Source organism: Petaurus breviceps, unplaced genomic scaffold (assembly GCF_028583685.1).
Source record: "Petaurus breviceps papuanus isolate PSGF00001 unplaced genomic scaffold, PetGlider_PUasm1.0 126, whole genome shotgun sequence".
NCBI lineage: Eukaryota > Metazoa > Chordata > Mammalia > Diprotodontia > Petauridae > Petaurus > Petaurus breviceps.
In genome coordinates, this window is record NW_027185655.1 from 55,030,007 (window position 1) to 55,049,566 (window position 19,560).

The window sequence follows — 19,560 nt, forward strand, 5'->3', positions numbered from 1 at the left end:
AGAGAGAGAGAGAGAGAGAGAGAGAGAGAGAGAGAGAGAGAAGTGGTCCTTGATTTAAGGGATTGTTTCATTTCAGCATAAGTATCCCCAGTGATTAACTTAGTGAATGCCACATAGGATTGCTTGGTTAACTCATCAAAGACTAGGAAATCTGCGGCCTTGAGTCCACATGTAGCCCTCAAGTGCAGCCCTTTGACTGAATCCAAGCTTCACAGAAAAAATCCCCTTAATAAAAAAACAAATAAAAATTTTGTTGTGTGAAGTTTGGATTCAGTCAAAGGGCCGCACTTGAGGACCTAGAGGACAAAGGTTTCCCCACCCTGACTTTGTTGAGTGACCAGTACTCACAACATAATTACCTAAAGATCATAGGATCACAAATTTCATGTTGGCCAGGCCCTCTGAGGCCATGCAGTCCATTTTACAGATGAGAAAACTGAGTCCTAGAGAGGTAAAGTGACTTCCCCAAAGTCACATAAGTAGTAAGGGAAAAGAGCTGAATTTGCACCCAGGCCCCTTGACCCTAAATCCAGTACTTCTTCCCACCATACCATATTTTCCATCACTCCCCCTATTTGTATTTTGAGTTCCAAAAGTTTGTATTAACAAGCTTTAGGTTAAAAATCCAACTCAAAGCAACATGTACTTGTTAAACCCTTATGCTGTTCAAGGGAGTGTCAACTTAGGAGCCTCTGAACTCCAGTTGCTGGAGCCACTGTAGAGAAGAGATCCCATTTTTCTGACGCTCAGCCTCATGGTAAAGTTCCTCTTGCCTTATCACTCCTTTCAAACTTTCCCTTGTGGCTGTGCTTTTCCGGAGAGAGTGTTGAAAGCAGCAAGCTGGCCTTCCTCCCCTAGTGTGAACTGCAGGGGTAGCTGGGGACATTCCTCATTCTCCTTTAGAAGGGGGCCTGGGAATTCGCCAACCAAGCCTGAGCACGAGCAGATTCCTCTTTTCATTCATTCTTCTTCTTCTATTTTTTTTTTTTAATAAGGGGAGTGCTGTACCTTTAAATTCTGAAAGTGAAATTGGCTCAGACAGGATAACAGTGAAAGGTCCAGCCCCTGGAAGAGAGAATAGCTTCACATTCTCCATCCACAGACACTGGGAAGGAACAGGCAGCCCTGGCTGGACTCTGGGGCAGCCTCCTGGCAGCATGGCCACAAAACTCCTGACCCTTTCACTCTTCCTGGCCTTTTACCTGGGCAGCCCGACCACAGTCCGCCGGAAGCTCCTGGTCTTTCTGCTGGATGGCTTTCGCCATGACTACATTAGTGATGAAGCCCTGGAGTTCTTGCCTGGGTTCAAAGAGATTGTGAGCAGGGGGGTGAAAGTCGATTACTTGACCCCGGACTTTCCCAGCCTTTCCTACCCTAATTATTACTCCCTCATGACAGGTGAGTACTGACCTCCCTCCTTGGTGGGGGAGAAATTGCCTTAGACCCTCAAGCTGTTAGCCATCCCTTCTGGGGTCTGCTTTTTAAGTTCCTCATATTTTCAAGTCCCAAATATTTGTTTTGCTCCTGCAGGGGTGGCTGGGATTTACTTAGCTGAAAGGATATTCCCAACCCTGGTGGTGCCACCTCCCACTTAAAACTTGGGAATTTCCTTTGAATTGCAACATTGAGGAAAGGGCCACAGAGAAATTGGTGATAATCAGCAGGACCAGGTTTTCTTTGTCTTTTCACAAGGCCTCTGTCATCCAAATTGGAATTTTTTTAAACGACTGAGTGGAGTATACTTAATTTCGGAATTTCTCCAACCCAACTTGGAATCGGTTGCTGGTCATCCTGTCATAGCCTTCACTTGTTTGGTAGAGTATGGGGTTTTAAGAGATGCACCCAGGACTCCTTAGATATAGTAGAAGTGCTCTTAGATAACTAAAGTAGATTTTTTGCCTAGTGGTCTTTCATCTCTGGGTTGAGTTGGGTAAGAAAGAGAAAAAGAATCGAGTCATTTCGATTTCTACGTTTGCCATTACCTGACATCGAAACAAACACATTGGGACTAAAAGACGCCCCTGTTTGGGAAAGCTGACCTGTTTGGAGAAGCTACCTGTAGGTTGGGATTGACCTGGCCAAGCAGTATCCCAAGGGATCTTCTCTCTGTGCATTAGAACCAGAGGCATTCTGGGATTAGGACCTTGGCTTCTCCAGAATTTCTGGCTGGCTTTTATGTCAACCTTTGTAACCAGTGTAACTAGGGCATGATTTTTTCATAGTATGACATGTTTCTGTTGTTACTTCATGTGTGTGGGTTTATAACTCTAAAATTCAAGAGGTTGTTCTCTTTCCTCTGGAGTAACTCATGCTAATTTTGGTAGGAGTTAGGTGGTTTCCGGAATTTAGGTCAATATTTGTACCCTCCCCTCCACGTGTAGAAATCCCTGAAAGGACAATGTCTGGTAAAGAAATTAGTGCCTAAGTCAGGCTCTTTGCATAGTGGAAAGTCAGTGAAGGGTGTTGACTGATTGACTAGTCAATGGTGGGGTGGGACCCCTCACCCATCTTAAAGTCTTCCCTCAGAGGAGTAGCAACCACACTTATGTGCTCAGGAATATTGGTGCATCTTATAGGTCTGCACATGGGATCATGACTTAGAGCCAGAAGGAACTTTAGAAATCATTAAATTCAATCCTCCCTCAATTTTAAACATGAGAGAACTGGGGCCCAGCGACATCAAAGTGACTTACTTGCTCAGGAGGCTCACACAGGTGAGGGAAGGAAAGGAATAAACATTTATATATCAATTATCATGTGGCAGACACTTGTGCTAAGTTCTTTTTACAAATTTTATCTCATTTGATGCTCACAATAACTCTGCAAGGTAAAATGCCATTATTATTCCAACATTACACATGGGGAAAGAGAGGCAGAAGTCAAGTGACTTGCCCAGGGTCATGTAGCTGATAAGTGTGTGAGGCCAATTTGAACTCCTGATTCTTTGCCCAGCTAACTCTAATGATAGCTGACATTTATTTAAGCATTTTTAAGGTAAGCAAAGCTATTTTTGCAGATAACAATAAAAGGATGAAAGCTAGCATCTATATAAAGCTTTAAGGTTTGCAAAAAAAATGTTTTCTCCAAATTCAGGTCTCACTGAATCCAAGTTGGGGGTTTAATCTACTATAACACCTAATTGCCTTTATTATCTCATTTGATCCTTGCAACAACTCTATGAGGGAGGTGCTTTATTATTCCCATTTGACAGACGAAGAAACAGGACAAGTGGGTTAAGTGTTTGCTCAGGGCCACATACCTAGTGAGTATTTGATGCAGGATTTGAACTCAGATCTTTCTGACTGGAGCTAGGTCCAGTACTCTAACTACTATTCCAAGTTTCCTTCCCAAAGGCTTGCAGAGAATGCAGTAGAAAGAGTATAATTGGACTTGCAGTCTGTGGACCTGATCCTGTACTGCCTCTATGACTTTAGGCATATTTCTTTCAGAGCCTCAGTTTCCTCATCTGTGAAATGAGGGAGTTGGACTACTTGGCCTCTGAAGTGCTTTACAACTGTAAATCTATGATCCCCTGAACAGCATGCCATGGAGAGCGAAGCTTTTGTGGAAAACCAGAAACGAAGGGATTCCTTCATGGCCAGTGATGCTTTGACTGGTTTATGCACTTTCCCTTTCCCCTAACAAATGAGGTCTCTAAGATAAACACAAGACTCTTCTCTTTTCCTTAAATGCAATCAATTGGCACGTTCATAAACCAGCACAATACCTTGCCTCAAAGCCCATTCACTGGTTTTTCAGGGACCAACAGCTACTTCTGTATGTGTGGCACAAGCCTGGTCTCAGTTCTCTGTTCAGAGAGTTTCACAAAAAACAAGATAGCCCCACTCTTCTCTCGGCAGGCATTCGGTGCCCAGGCTGGAGAAAAAGACTCTCATGTGGCCACGTGCAGGGCTCTTAATCCAAATGAAAACTAAACAAACCCGATTCGAGAGAGGGAGCCCCCAATAAAGGATTAAAGAAGCACTAAGAAAAAAAGCCCCACAAAGAAACCAAGTCTGTGACATTACCCTTTGTTTCCCCGCCTGCGTTCCTGAAGTTGGCAGGATTGGGAAGCTGTACAAAGCCCCTCTGTCACACAGGGACAGTCCTGCTTGGCATGGCCTGCTTTAGCGGGTCCAATAGTGTGCCAAGGATCTTTGAATGGGTAGATGGTCCAGTTTCCCTGAAAGTCGGATGCAGATTTCTCTCCAGCTTCCAAACTGAACCTATGCCACAAAAGCCAATACTATTATGACCCAGAAAACAAGGAAGCGTAGTTATGGTTGCAGAGAGGAAACCCCGTGGGTTTGAGATGCAGCCCATCTCAGAGGACAGCCTGAACCTAAAGGAGACTTTCTCCTTTCGTATTTTCTCTGGTACCAATGCTAGACACCAATACTAACGGAAAGACCATTTTTCTCTAAAGAGATCATAGAATCTAGAGCAGAAAGGACTTCTGATGCTGTCTGGTCCAACCCCCTTCATTTTGCAGATGTGAAGCACAGAGATGTCATGTGATTGACCCAAGATGATCTAGCTGCTTTCTCAGTCAGTTTTTGAACCTAGGTTTTCCAGTGACCTCTTCTCTATGCCATGTAGAAAGCCTGGGTTCCAATCTGGCTTTGTCACCATGGGCAAGTCACTTAAACTTTCTAGGTCTCAGTTTCCTCATTTGTAAAATGAAAATATTGGGTTAGATGGCCTCCGAGGTCCCTTTGAACTCTAGAGCTATGATCCTGTTACCACAAAATCCTCATTTGGAAGGCCCTGCCCATACTCATGAGTTTGACCCCTCTCCTTAGTTTGGGCAAATTTGCCAGGGAGATGCAGGGCCAGGTGAACATTGCTTTTCTTTTTTATTTTTAATAATTTTATTTTATTTTGCTTTTTGGAGGACAATTGGGGTCAAGTGACTTGCCCAAGGTCACACGGCTAGTTTTTTGTGTTAAGTGTCTGAGGCTAGATTTGAACTCAGGTCCTCCTAACTCCAGGGCCAGTGCTCTATTCACTGTGCCACCTAGCCACCCCTGAATATTGCTTTTCTATGTTGTTCAGGCAGTGGCCCCCAGAATCATCATGGCTGAATTGATATCATTTCCCTTAAGTATAGTCTCTGGTTCTGCCATCTGAAATTTAAAAGGCTTCTTTCCCACAAAAGGAAAAAAAATCCAACACTCGGGAGTGGTATTTGAGCATATGGTTTGAGCATTTGGCGAATGTTTTATGAACCAATGAAAGACTTGCCCCAGACCCCTTTAGGTGCCAAATGAAACTCCACTCTAGGACGTCCCAGCATTTAGCCAGAAAGGGTGTGACTCCAGGTGACTATTAGCTCAAGAAGACAATGAAATCTTTGCTTCTCGATCTCTCTTTACTAATCCTTAGGGAGACAATGTGCCATGGGGGAAAGTGGATTGGTCTATGAGTCTGAAAGAACTAGGGTTTCGCTAAAGCTACCAACTAGTTGTGTGACTGGTTAAAAATCATACACCTCTTTGGGCCTCAATTTCCTGATCTGTAAAAAGGGGTGTGGCGTGGGGGAGGGGGGCTGTATTATATGTCATCATAGATTCATCATAGATGCAGTGTGGTGCGGCAGATAAGCACTGGACCAGGAGCCAGGAAGACCTGACTCCAATCCTAGCTGTGTGACTTTAATCTCTGTTTGCCTTAGTTTTCTTTTCTATGAAATGGGGATAATGACAACACTTGACCTCTCATGGTTCTTGTGAGGATAAAATGAATTAATATTTGTAAAGTTCTTTGCAAACCTGAAAGAACTGTATGAATGCTAGCTGTTGCTGCTGTTGTTATAAACAATAAATAAATAACACTAGCTTCAAATCCTGTTTCTGACACATTGGATAAGAGGCCGTTGGCAGGTCCTTTAACCTTTTTGATTCTCCTCTGTAAAGGGGGGATAATGACTATGGCACCTATTTTATAGGATTGGGAGGTGAGCTAGGTTTCTATTCGGTGATACTGTATTCCTCATACTAGACACTCCTATCTCCTGGCTGCAGGCATTTGCATTGGCTGAGCCCTATGCCTGGAACTTTCTCCCTCATCATCTCTACCTCCTGCCCTCTCTGACTCTCTTCAAGCCTCTGCATGAAGTCTTTCCTGATTCTGCTTAATGTGGGCCTAATTTCCCTTAGCATCTTCCTTCTGTTGATTTTCTCCTCTTTATTCTGTCTGTGGCATTGGGTTTGGAATCAGGAAACCTCATCTTCCTGAGTCTCAGGACACTAGCTGTGTGACCCCTGGGCAAGTTGTTCACACTTGTTTGCCTCAGTTTCCTGATCTGTAAAATGAGCTAGAGAAGGAAATGGCAAACCACTCCAGTATCTTTACCAAGAAAATCCCAAATGTGGTCACAGACAGTCAGACGCAACTAAAACGACTGAACTTTTTTGTACACAGTTGTTTGCATGTTGTCCCTCCCATCAAACTGTGATCCTTGAGAGCAGAGAATGTCTTTTGCCTTTTTTTTGGTATCCCCAGAACTTAGCAAAATGCCTGGTATGCAGTAGGTGCTTAATAAATGCTTGTTGTTCAATGACAGCTGCTATTATCTAATATGCCTTCTAGCTTTTGATTCTTAGAGAAGATTTTCAGAAAGGTGAGACTTCACAAAATCATAGATGACCTCAATTTAATAGTCTTCAAACATTTTTATCTCCCTCTCTCCCAAAGCAACTTTTGTGGATAGCTCTGACTTGCAAATTTTTCCTAATACGGAGCCAAAATCTTTCTCCCTGATACTTTTCACTTATTACTTCTGGTTCTTCCCCGAGGGGTGATACAAAACAAGCCTAATCTTTCTTCCACATGATAACAGTTCAAAGACTTGAAAAGAAATCTCTGTCTGGGCAATATGTGTTGTAGACATCTGGGAATGGGAGAGACCGTCCTCTCTGGGGTGGTCGGAGAAATCGGCCTCCAGGTGGAATACAGGTTTGTAAGTGTACCAATCCTGTATTTGGTCAGGCAGCATGGGGTGGTGGAGAGGTCACTGGACTTGGGTCAGGAGACCAGATTCCTATCCCTGCTCATTAGCTGTTTGACCAACAGTGCGTAACCCCTCGGAGCCACAATTTCCTAGTTTATAAAAGTCTTGCAAGGTCCTTGCCCCTACTTTCACAGGGAAAGTGCTTGGCAATCCTCACAGCTTGATTAAAATGGGAATTCTTTGCCTCTGCTGAACACCTTCCTAACAAAAGGTGACTTGCCCTGCATCAATGCTGTGTTCCTTAAGATCCATGGGTAAATCAAATTTGTGCCAATTGAAATGTGTTCCAAGGGAAGTTTCCCATTGAAAGGAACATTGCTGTGAATTCTTCTATAAAGCAAAGTCATGGGAGAATAGATTGAAAATTGGAAGGGGTCTTCAAGTCCAGTGCCCTTATTTTACAGAGGAGGAAATTAAGTCAGGAAGGGTTAAATGACTTGTCTGTGGTCACATAGCTATTAAGTATCTGAGCTAGTCTCTTCTAATACATTGTAACACTGGTCACACACAGCTTATCATGAAGGTTATCTGTACAGTCAGCCATCTTTTATCAGAATTAATAGGGAAGAGGTGCAGAAGGGAATAAGTGTTTCTACATCGCCTACTATGTGCAGGAGGGAATGTGTTTCTATATCATCTACTATGTGACAAACTCTTACCTGAAGTATTATCTGATTTGATTCTCATAACAACTCTGTGAGATAGGTGCTATAAATATTTTCATTTTGCATTTCAGGAAACTGAGGCAAACAGTTTAGTGATGTGCCTTCATTCAGGGTCGTATAATAAATAAATAAACAAACAAACAAATACATAAATGAATGAATGAATAAATAAATAAATAAATATTTATACTGGAGTAGCTAGATGGCAAAGTGGACAGAGTTCCGGGCCTGGAAGACTCCTCTTTCTGAATTCAAACCTGGCCTCAGACACTTACTAGCTGTGTGTCCTTGGTCAAGTCACTTAACCCTGTTTGCTTCAGTTTCCTCATCTGTAAAATGAACTGGAGAAGGAAATGGCAAACCATTCCAGCATCTCTGCTAAAAAAACAAAACCAAATGGGGTCTCGAAGAGTTGGACATGACTGAATTGACACTGTGCTAAGTGCTTTACATTTATTATTTTATTTGAGCCTCACAACAACCCTGGTAGATGCTATTCTTTTTTAAAGATGAGAAAATAGAGGTAAAGTGACTTGCCCAGAGACCAAGTGTCTGACGCTGGATTTGTACTCAGGTGTTCCTGATTCCAGGCCTGGTGTGCATTCATGGTACTCCCCAGTGTTCTTTCTAGTCTATACCACATTTTTTCAGAATTTAATTAAATTTAAATTTCAAACATCAAATTAATTTTAAGATTAAATTAAAGTGTTAAATAAGTTTAAATTTCATTTTAAAATTAATTTAAATGAAATTAAATCAGTTTGAATTTTATTTTAAAATTAAATCAATCTTGCATTTCATTTTTGAATTAATTTAATTTTTAAAATGAAAAAATCCATTAATTAAATCAATAACTTTAAATTATTTATTATTCATTATTAAGGATTATTTGTTTTTAATTAATAATTTAATTAATTAAATTACTAATAATACAATAATTCTAATGAAAAGTAAATTACTTTTTAAAATTTAAATGCAAGTATTTTACATTTACAATGTAATTTTTATTTTAAATTTTAAAATGAAAGCAATTTTAAATTTTAATTAAATTAAATTTTATTTTAAAAATGAAATTTTAATGTTAAAAATTTTTAAAAAGAAGCCACAGAAAAGTTAAGTGCTTTAATCATGTGGTAAGTCAAGCAAACCTTTATTAAGTAGCTGGGAATATTAAACGACCTCTGCCCCTCTGAAGCTAACTTTCTAATGGGAGAGTCATTTATACAGGCAATACAGAAAATATATAAAGTCAGTGGTAGGGCAGCCTTGGAGGGGAGCATGCAAGCTGTTGGGGGAGCAGCACAGGCCTTATCCCAAAAGGAGATGCTTGAGCTAAGGCTTGAATTGGAAATCCCATGAAAGTCAAGTCCCCAGGACTCAGAAGCCTGGAGTGTCTTCCCCTCTGCTCATGCTGTGAGCCCATCAGAGAGCTGCTCAGGGACAGAGAGACCTCTTCCCTTCCTGTGTGGCCATGGAAGAGAGCTGGGGCTTCTGACAGTGAATCTGAGGGATCCCCTGGGGAGTGCAGGATAAAAGGAAGGCCTCAAAGAATAGGTGCCTTATTCATCCTCCATTTAGAACTCAAAACAAACAAACAAAACTGCTTGTCAAATGCTCCCAGAAGTGTGTGTCCCATGAGTCTCTGCTTCCTTTTTCATTCCTAGGAGCTGCATCTTGTAACAACAACAATGAGAATAACAGTAACTAACATTTCTGTAGTACTTACTGAGTGCCCAGTGGTGTGCTAAACTCCTTACAATTATTTTCTCTTGTGATCTTTATTCATAACAAACCTGGGAGGTAGGGTCGTAATTAATAATGATAATAACTAAAATTTATGCCAGGCACTGTGCTAAGTGCCTTATAATTATTTTCCCTTCTGATCTTTACTCACAGTGTAGGGTAAATAATCATTGATAATAATAATAACTAACATTTATATAGGGCTTACTACGTGCAAGGTACTGTGTTAAGCTCTTTAAAATGATTATCTTGCAACAACCTTGGGAGGTAGGTGTTATTACAATCCAAATTTTATAGATGAGGAAACTGAGGAAAACAGTAGTTGAGGCCAGATTTGAATTCAGGTCTTCTTGACTCTATGTATCTAGCCACATATAAAGGAAACCCTAACTTCCTATGTACCAAAGTGTTCATAGGATAACTTTTGGAACTGGAGTCAGAGTGGGCACCCATTGATTGGGGATTGGGTGCTCGGATTATGATATTTAAAAGGGATGGCAAATTATTGAGCTAAGCAGGGACAAACATGAGAAACTCAGAGAAACATGAGAAGATTTGCATGCCCTGATGCAGAATCCAGTAAGCAAACCAAGAGAACTTTGACTAGAATCATGTCCCCATGCTGGAGAATAGGATTTGCAGTCAGAGGGCTGGGCTTCAAACTCAGTCTGTTTCTTACTTATTGCTTCTGGGCCTCATTATCCTCCTCCATAATAAAGTGGGGTAGCTGGCCTAGATGAAGTTTGAGATTTTTTTCTTACTCTAAACCTGTGATTCTTTCAGCTGGTGATTATTTTAGATTCTGATTCTTTTAGAGGTGGGGGAATATAGGTGCAGATTGTTGCCTACACCATCACACTCAATTACAATATTGGTTGATTTTCCTTAACTTTTAAAGGATGAGTTAATGGGGAAAGGGTGGGTGCAATATCTAGAAATAACTGATTTTAAAAAAAAAGACATCTATTAAACTCACTTAAAAAGACAAAGTAAATAAAATCAGACCCAAGCTAAATTTTGAGGTAAACTTACAATCCAGTAAGAGAGATCTGGGTCAAGGGCTGATTTTTGGTTTATCCCTTTTCTTCTTTTAAACACACATAAAACACCAATCCCAACTGGCTGCCTTTAAAAGGAAATTAAACTAGGAAAAGTGCCTGACGGCATCTAGATTCTGGCAGCAGCAGCCTCCAACATGAAGTCACTGCTGAGTTCAGGCTTGGTCCCTTCGGGTGACTTTATTCTGAATGCCACGTTGTTTGCCCTGCTGCAAAGGTGGAATCCCAGAAGGCGACGAGACTACCCTAGACCCCCTCCGCACTTTGGCCCTTCAAGGTCAGCCACATTTGCCTTTAGGAAAATGTGTAACTCTTAGGGCAAAGAGTGCAGGATGTTAGTGATGGAGAGCACAGAGCAACTCCTAAAGGGAAGGTCCAGATGCAGGTAAATAGGGTCCGTCCATAGCCAGAATGGCCAAGTTCTGGAATTTGCATTCAGAGCCTCCGATGTTAATCCACCCACTCCTACCAGCCTTCCACTCCCCTGCCCTCCACATGCCCACCCAAGCACTGTCTGTGTGTCTTTTGCTTTTCTAATTCAACCCAGTAGAGTGGAAAGATATTAGTTCAAATCCTGGTTTAGTCACTTACTATATACATAATTTTGGGCAAGTCACTTAATCTCTCTCTCCTCTCTATTTCCCCCCTTTCTCTTCCTCTCTCTCTCTCACCCTTCCTCCCTCTCTCTCTCCCTTCTCTCTCCTCTCTCTCTCTTCTCTCTCTCTTTCTCCTCTCCCTCTCTTTCCCTCCCCCTCCCCCTCTCTCTCCCTCTCCCTCTCTCTGTCTCTCTCCCTTTGTCTGTCTGTCTGTATCTCTTTCTCTCCTCCCTCTCCCCTCCCCACTCCTACCTTTAAGGTCCCTTCCAGCTCTAAATCTATTTTAAATTTATACTATTGTTAATATTTATTAAACTTTTATTTACAGGCAGTCAGGTGGTGCCATGGATAGAGCCTGGAGTAAGAAACTTGTTATTTAATTGTTCAGGTGCTTCAGACCCTTCACAGCCCCATGGACAATAGCATATCAGTGCTGTCCATGGGTTTTCTTGGCAAAGATACTGTAGTAGCTTGCCATTTCTTTACCCAGTGGATTAAGGCAAGTGGAGGTTAAGTGGTTTGTCCAGGGTCACACAGCTAATAAGAGTCTGAGACCAGTCAGGAGTCAGAAAGACTCTCTTTAAATTGTAATCTCCATAGATGGAGGGACTCTGCCGTACCTGCCTTTATATCATATGCTTAGCTTAATGCCCGACATAGTAGGGGCTTAATAAGTGGTTATTAAATAAATGAATGAGTAAAGATTGATCTGGAGCATATGTACCAATCCAAAGTAATCACTCAGCATATAGCTGTGTTACCCTGAGCAATTCACTTAATTGCTGTCTGCCTCAGTTTCCTCCTCTATAAAAATGAGGATAATAGCACCTACCTCCCAGGGTTGTTGTGAGGACCACATGAGATGATAATTTGTAAAGCTCTTTAAAATCTGTGAAGTGCTTTATAAATGCTGGCTGTTGTTATGGTCATAGACTCTAAAGGACTCATCCATCCAACCAGATCATTTTATAGATGAGGTAATGAAGGCTAGAGGACTGAAGCAACTGACTTAGGATCATATAGTTATGTAGTAAGTGACTAAAACGAGACCTGAACCCGGGTTTCCTGATGCCTGAGCCAGTGATCTGCCTAGGGCACCACACTGCCTCTCTAAGGTTGCCTTGGAGGAGCTGGCACCTTGTCACAATGAACTCTTATTTGGGCTTCTGATAACAGAAATTGTGAGCAGATTCCCCCTCAAAGCACTGATTAGGAAAGTTGGCTATCTATCTGTCTATCTGTCTGTCTGTCTGTCTATCTATCTATCTGTCTGTCTGTGTCTGTCTATCTCTCTGTCTATCTACCTATCTGTCTGTCTGTCTTTCCGTCTATCCGTTTATCTGTCTGTCTGTCTATGTATCTATGCACCTATCTATCTATCTATCTATCTATCTATCTATCTATCTATCTATCTATCTATGCACCTATCTATGCATCTATCTATTTCTCTATGTATATTATGTATGTATCTATGTATATATCTATGTTATCTATCTACGTATCTATGTATGTATGTATGTATCGATATATCTCTCTATCTAGGTTTAACACCTGCCTATTACCTGTCTCTCTATCTTTATTAACGTCTGTCTTTCGTTATTAATGTCTGCCTATCTATCATCTCTATCATCATCTCTTTATTCAGTAATGTCTATTATCTATCTCTATCATCTATCTTTGTTTATTAATGTCTGCCTATCTATCAACTATCTATCATCTATCTATCTTTATTAATGTATTCCTCTCTATCACCTGTCTTTATTAGTTTGCCTATTCATCTATCCATCCATCTATCCATCCATTTATTAATCTATCCTTCTACCATCTATGTTAGCTAACCATTGTTTTAAGATTCGCGTGTATAATCTCTTCGAATCTTCATAACAATCCAGTGAGGCAGATTCTTTTTTCTATTCATGCTATTCGTATGTGTCTGTGCATTACATGGGGACAGAGATTAGACCTATCATTTCATTAGTAGAATGAATTCCAGGTGAAGAAACTCCCTGTACCAATGCAGCTACAAGTTAACATCTTAGAGGACCAAGAGGCTGACTTATCCAGGGGCACACAGTGAGGATGTGTCAGAAGTGAGCCTTCAAGGCAGTCTCTCTGTCCATTACACACACACACACACACACACACACACACACACACACACACACACATTCACACACATGCAGTGAAACAACAAATCTACAATTCACGTGGAATGGAAAAGAAATTGCTCTTATAATGTTATAAAAGTTGGTGGCCTCCCATCCAAACACACAGATGTTCTCTCTCTGAGATAAAAAAAAATTCCTGAGCAGAATTCTTGCATACCATTCATGGCCCCTGCCTTGTCTGTCTCTGGAGAGGCATTCGGTTTTGCATCAGCTAGGGTTCAAGGCCACCCATTGCAGAGGCCAGTGATTACTGGCTAAATGTCCTCTTCTGGCCTCTGGAGAGTTCCTCTTGTTTTTTTCCTAGAGTCTATGGCAATTCTGAAGTTTCTCTTAATGCTGTTCCACAGTCTCTATAGCTTATTTGGACATTACCAGACAAATGAGTGAATTGCCCATTGGATGTCTTGGTCAATAGGGTGGGAATGAGAGTGGGTAGGTCAGGGTCAATGCCTAAATGCAATTCCTCCATTATCCAAATTGAATACCTAATTATTACAAGGACCACTCACAACAGAATATGTCTGATAAGTGTTGACTATATCTCAGACCTACCAACACATTCCAGAATTTGTTTACCCTGAGCACGCAACAAAATAGATGAACAAAAATTACAATAATCACTAGCATTTATATGGCATTTTAAGGTCCGAAAAGTACTTTATTAATATCATTGCATTTGATTCTCCCATAACCCTGGGAGATAGGTGCTATTATCTCCATTTTACAACTGAGAAAAATGAGGTTAAGTGACTTTTCCAGGATCACACAATTAGTAAATGTCTAAGGCAGGATTTGAACTTGGTTCTATCTGACTCTAGGCTCAGCCCTCTATTCCCTGTATTGCCATTGCCTCCAATGTAATAATCAGTTCCTCTACTCTACCTATACACCCCTTTAGTTTTGGGTAGGACAGAGTGAGTTGCATAAGATAATCAGTCATGGATGATTTGCCTTGTAGGCCATTTTATATTATCCATTGTCTTCTGAATTCTTCATATTCATTATTTCTCATGGAATACTAGGATTCCATTATGTTCATATTGTATTAACATTCAGATTATAATAATGCATGTATATATAAGCATATTATATTCATATTGAATAGTTATTGACCTTTCTCCAATAATTATACATTATTTTACTGAACAGTTGGGATTGTTCCCAGTACTACCAACAGTGAATGAATGTGCCTGTCTTCACACAGCCCTTACGACAGTAGCCAATTAAGGCCTTTATCCTTTTTGTCAATTTAATAGGTCAAAAGTGAAACCTCACAGTTGTTTTAATTTTTCATTTCTCTTATTTTTGGAGATGTTTTTTCATGGGGTTGTAGATCATTTACATTCTTCTTTTGAAAATTATTCTCATCTAGTCATTTATTGGGAAAAGACTACTGATCTAATATATTTGTGTTAATTCCCTAACATATGTAGGATATTTGACTTTTATCAGAGAAATCTGATGCAAAAATTGTCTCCACTAAACAGATTCTCTTCTTATTCTAGCTGTTAATTTTGTTTTTGAATTCATTTAGTTTCATATAATCAAATTTTTTTAGTTTGTCTTTTATGAATTCTCTATCACTTATCTGATTACGAAATCTCTCCTTTTCCCAATAATAAATATAATAGGTACTTCCTTGTGTTCTCTTCTAATTTTGTTTGCAATAGGGTGAATCATGCTTAGATTATCCATCCACTTGTAGCTTATTATGGTATATGACTTAAGATATTGTTCTAAATCTATTTTCTGCCATATACCTTACCATTCTCCCTACCCCCCTAGCATTTCTTATTGACTTTCCTCACTCATTTGTGTTCTTGTCTCTCTCCAAAATCTCAGATTTTAAAAATATTTTATGGTATTAGGTCTAATATGTTATACTTGGCCTTTAGAATTTGAAGTCCATGAAAATAACCTAATGCAGAAGAAAACATTACCATATAAATAATGCATGTAAGAATGCCTGATCACTTTTGGAAAAGTAGAAAGATAAGGAATTTTGTAGAAATAACTTACATATACTGCCATGAATGTAGCATTTCAACAGCACTTAATTTTGTAAGAAAAACTGTATTTTAAAATTTTTCCTGGGGGATATGACAACACCCAACTAGTTCTTTCAAACAGAGTTTACCCATGTGTTGACCACTTATTCTTGTATATGGGTGAATTCTCAGTGGTAGGTCATAACCAATAAAATGGGAACAAGGGAAGGTAAATGTCTGGGTGGCATTCCCCCATTGTCCAAATTGAATATTTGAATGTTACAAGCAGCAAATGTCCATCTCCCTCAACCTGATAAATGTGATGTGATACTGTTAAGGGCAAAGTATAATATAGACCAGTAAGTTTACCTACCCAATACATACATAATCTATCTGGCCCTTAGAGGAAAAGAAAGGCTTCAACTAGATATGGAGGGAGTGTGCTCCAAACATAGGGAAGCATTTCTATGAAAGCACAGAAGTGGGAGAGCATGGGGTAAGATTCAGGAATATCTAATAGTCATATTTTCATATGAGGTAGAGTATTACCTCAATCTCTGATGAAGAGGTGGTCCTTTTCCTCACCAAGGCCAACCCCTCTACTTGTATTCTTGATCTTATCCCAGCCTGTCTCCTCCAATAGATTGCCACCGTAATAATCTCCCTACCCCCACCCACCCCAACACCCATTTCTTTAAACTCTCTTTATCTCCTGACTCATTCTCTGATACCTATAAAGACACTCTGGTCTAAGCCTTTAGTCCTCTAAACCATTCAAGTCTTAGTGATACCTTTTAAAGAAAATTTGGCTTAACTTGCATGGGGGCAAGTGTCAGGATATTCTAACTATAATTTGATAGAACCAAAATACACTTCTGTAATTTCCATACTTGTCTGCTAATTCTTCCCTCTTAGGCCAAACAGAATAAAAGGAATTCTTCTGTGTAAGAGTTTTTCACATGCTTGAAAACAACTATTGCATCCTCATTTAATTATTTTCCTCTATGGAATAAACATGCCCATTTTCTTCAACCAGTCCTCACATAGCTTGAAGATCTTCCCCATCCTAGTTACCCTTATCTGAATTCTCTCTGACTTGTCAATATCCTTCTTAAAAATGGTACCCAGACTTGAATGCTGAAGATTTGATCTTGTCCCACTCTGTCATAGCCACTCTCCTCTATCTTGTCCTCAAGGATAGCATGAGAGAAGATCTCCCATTTCTACGCCTTTACAATGGCTGTCACACATTCTTGGAATGCACTCGCTCCTCATTTCTTCCTCATAGAGCCTCTCTCTCCTTCAAAGTATAGCTCCAACATCCCTGCTGCTGGTATTTTCTTTCCAAAACTACCTTGTATTTATTATTATGATATTTATTCTGTATACAGTATACTTAAAACTCTCTTGTCTATTTCACTAGTAGTTCCTTGCATGTAAGGATTAATTGATCTGTTGAATTTGGAATCTTCAGCACCTAGTACATAGTAGGCACTTGATAAATGCTTGTTGATTGATCTTTCTTTTCTATCTAGTCCATGAGAGTAGTATTACAGGCTTTGTCAAAAGCTTTACTGAAATCTAAGCAATAATTTCATATTTATATGTGTATGTATGATACATATATAATATATGTCTTTTCTGATCCTCAACAACTTTGTCAAGTAGGTTGATATTATTGTCCTGTTTTACAGATAAGAAAACTGAGGCTGAGAGCTTAAGTGTTTTGTTCACCATCACATAGGGGCAACTAGGTGGTGCAGTAGATAGATGCCAGATAGACGGACAAATCTCTGCCTCAGTTTTTCCTCATCTGTAAAATGAACTGGAGAAGGAAATGGCAAACCACTCCAGTATCTTTGTCAAGAAATCCTGAAATGGGATCACAAAGAGTCTGACATGACTGAAAACAACTCAACAACAACAATTACCATCATATCGCTTGTAAGTGTCGGCAGGAGTATTTAACTCTTGTCTTTCTGACCCTAAAGCCAACACAATATCACCTATGCCACAATATTTATCTATTTCTATAGCGTTCCCTTGATCTATAGTTTGAGAAATTTATCCACGAAACCAAATGAGATTAGCTTGGTACAGCCTAGTCTTGATATCACCATGCCAGTTCTTTGTGCTATTTAACAACACCTTGACTAACTTATTCTTGTGAAATTGATTTTTGAACTTAAGTATAAGATTACATGCCCCCCCCAATATATTCTGTCTTCTTTGATTTGTCCCAGCTTCCTGACCTATCAGTATATTTTTGGATCCCCAATTTCTCATTCAACATGCTATCTATTGCTTCTAACTTATGGCCATTCGCAAATTGATAAGTCAAGTGTTTATACTAGTTGTTGATTCTATTAGGGCATTCTACCAAAGACTTCTCTCCATGTTGACATCTGCCTATGAATGAACATTCAGTTGAGTCTGGGCTTTCTGAATTCACTTAATTATGCTGAAATCTAGCCCACATTCCTCCATCTTGTCCTCAAAGATAATATGGAAGACTCTGTCAATGGCTATTCTGAAATCTAGGCAGATTACATCACCAACATTCTCCTACTATGTTAGTCTGGATACCCTGTTAAAAAATCTAATAATATGGGGCAGCTAGGTGGTGCAGTGAGTAAAGCACTGGCCCTGGAGTCAGGAGGACCTGAGTTCGGTTCTGGCCTAAGACACTTAACACCCACACACAAATAAAACTAGCCGTGTAACCTTGGGCAAGTTACTTAACCCCAATTGCCCTCCAAAAGGAAAAAAAAAATCTAATAATAACAGCCACCATTTATATAGCTCTCACTATGTGTCAGGAACTGCTACATAATGGGAATGTAAATACAAAAGACCGTCCCTGCCTTCAAAGAGCTTACATTCTACTATGGAAGATGACTTATCTGAGAAATCACAAGTATAATGAGTGGAACAATAGAGCGGTCCCCCAAATAATCCTTCTGGAGGTGATGGTGGTGATTTAATTCCAGTTCACAAAGGAAGAGGTGGAAGTTTGAGTTTGGATCAGGAGGGCAGAGGAGGAGAAGGAATCCCGAGAGCAGGAGCTGTAGGGAAGAAGATGACTTCTGTTGAAGATGGCGCCTGTTTGCAGGGAGGACTGAGTGACCCCGCTCCTCCGAGGCTCCTTCTAGTCCAGTTTCGAGGCTTGAGCAGCAGGAGCAGCAATAACTATTCCTGCTGATCCTTGCTGATTTGGAGCTTGTGCATACCTGACACTATTCTTACTGCTTTTTTTCTAATAGACTTTTTTATTGATATCTTTCATTTTTATATTGTCTAGATTTCTCCCAGGACCCCTCCCTTTACCTTTTTACAGAGAGCTCTTCCTGAAAAAAAAAAAGAATTAAAAAAAAGAGACAAGGAAGATTTTTAAATTTTTACATTTTTAAAATGAAGCAAAACCAATTAATTCATCCAGGAAAAATCTGCAAAGGAGCCAGGGGAGGTGTCTTCTCATATTTCTTTGAAACCAAGCTTATTCTTTATAATTTTGCAACATTCATTTTATTTGGGGGCAAATTGACTTAAATAACTTGCTTAGGGTCACACAGTGTCTGAGGCTGGATTTGAACTCAGGTCCTCCTGACTCCAGAGTCAGTGCCACCCAGCTACCCAGCAACATTCCTTTTTTTTTTTTAAATTTTGTGGTGGTTATTCTTTCCCTTGACAGTAGGCATATTGAGCTGATATTCTTCTTATAGAATCATTTAACACTTTTGGATTCATCTAGAGATATGCTGGTAGCTGTGTAACACCCAGCTCTTTGGGGGGAAAATGTATGTGTGATACAAATTTAAGTTTAATCTGCATTGTTAACATTGTCCATATTACTTTCTTAAGTCTATTCAACCAACAAAATGCTAATTCAAGCCCTGAATTGTAGCATTTGCTGATTTCCATACTGAAAATTTAACATTTGGCTCTCACTTACTGGTTCAAGCTGGCTCCTGCACATCCCTGGATTCATCCTTCTCTAAACTGCCCTTTACTTCAGGGGAAGCTTTTACTTACTCCATTTCTTGCTCCTCCTTAAAGCAACCTGCCCCCCCCCACCCCCCCCCCATATCTATTCTAATCTCAGGGGCATCATCAGATTGGTACCAGACTAAGACACTTAGTCTGCTTTGGCCCTTTTGCAGCTCAGATCTCCTGAACCCAAGCAATGAACCAGCCTCACCATCCTCAGTATCAAGGATTTTAAGCGCATGTCACTACTTCTGGCTATATACCTTTTCCTTTCTTTCCTTCTTTCTTTCTTTCCTTCTCTCTCTCTCTCTCTCTCTCTCTCTCTCTCTCTCTCTCTCTCTCT

The 19,560-nt window shown here is 40.1% G+C and overlaps 1 protein-coding gene across 1 annotated transcript in view; it reads left to right on the forward strand.

The window, feature by feature from the left end:
- The first annotated feature begins 1,063 nt into the window (after window positions 1-1,063).
- The window catches only part of ENPP6 (ectonucleotide pyrophosphatase/phosphodiesterase 6), a 187,487-nt gene continuing 168,990 nt past the window's right edge, over window positions 1,064-19,560 (forward strand). Inside the window, exon 1 of the mRNA XM_069096385.1 lies at window positions 1,064-1,398. Coding sequence (XP_068952486.1) covers window positions 1,158-1,398 — 241 coding nt within the window. The 5' untranslated portion in view covers window positions 1,064-1,157. The remainder of the gene's footprint in view (window positions 1,399-19,560) is intronic.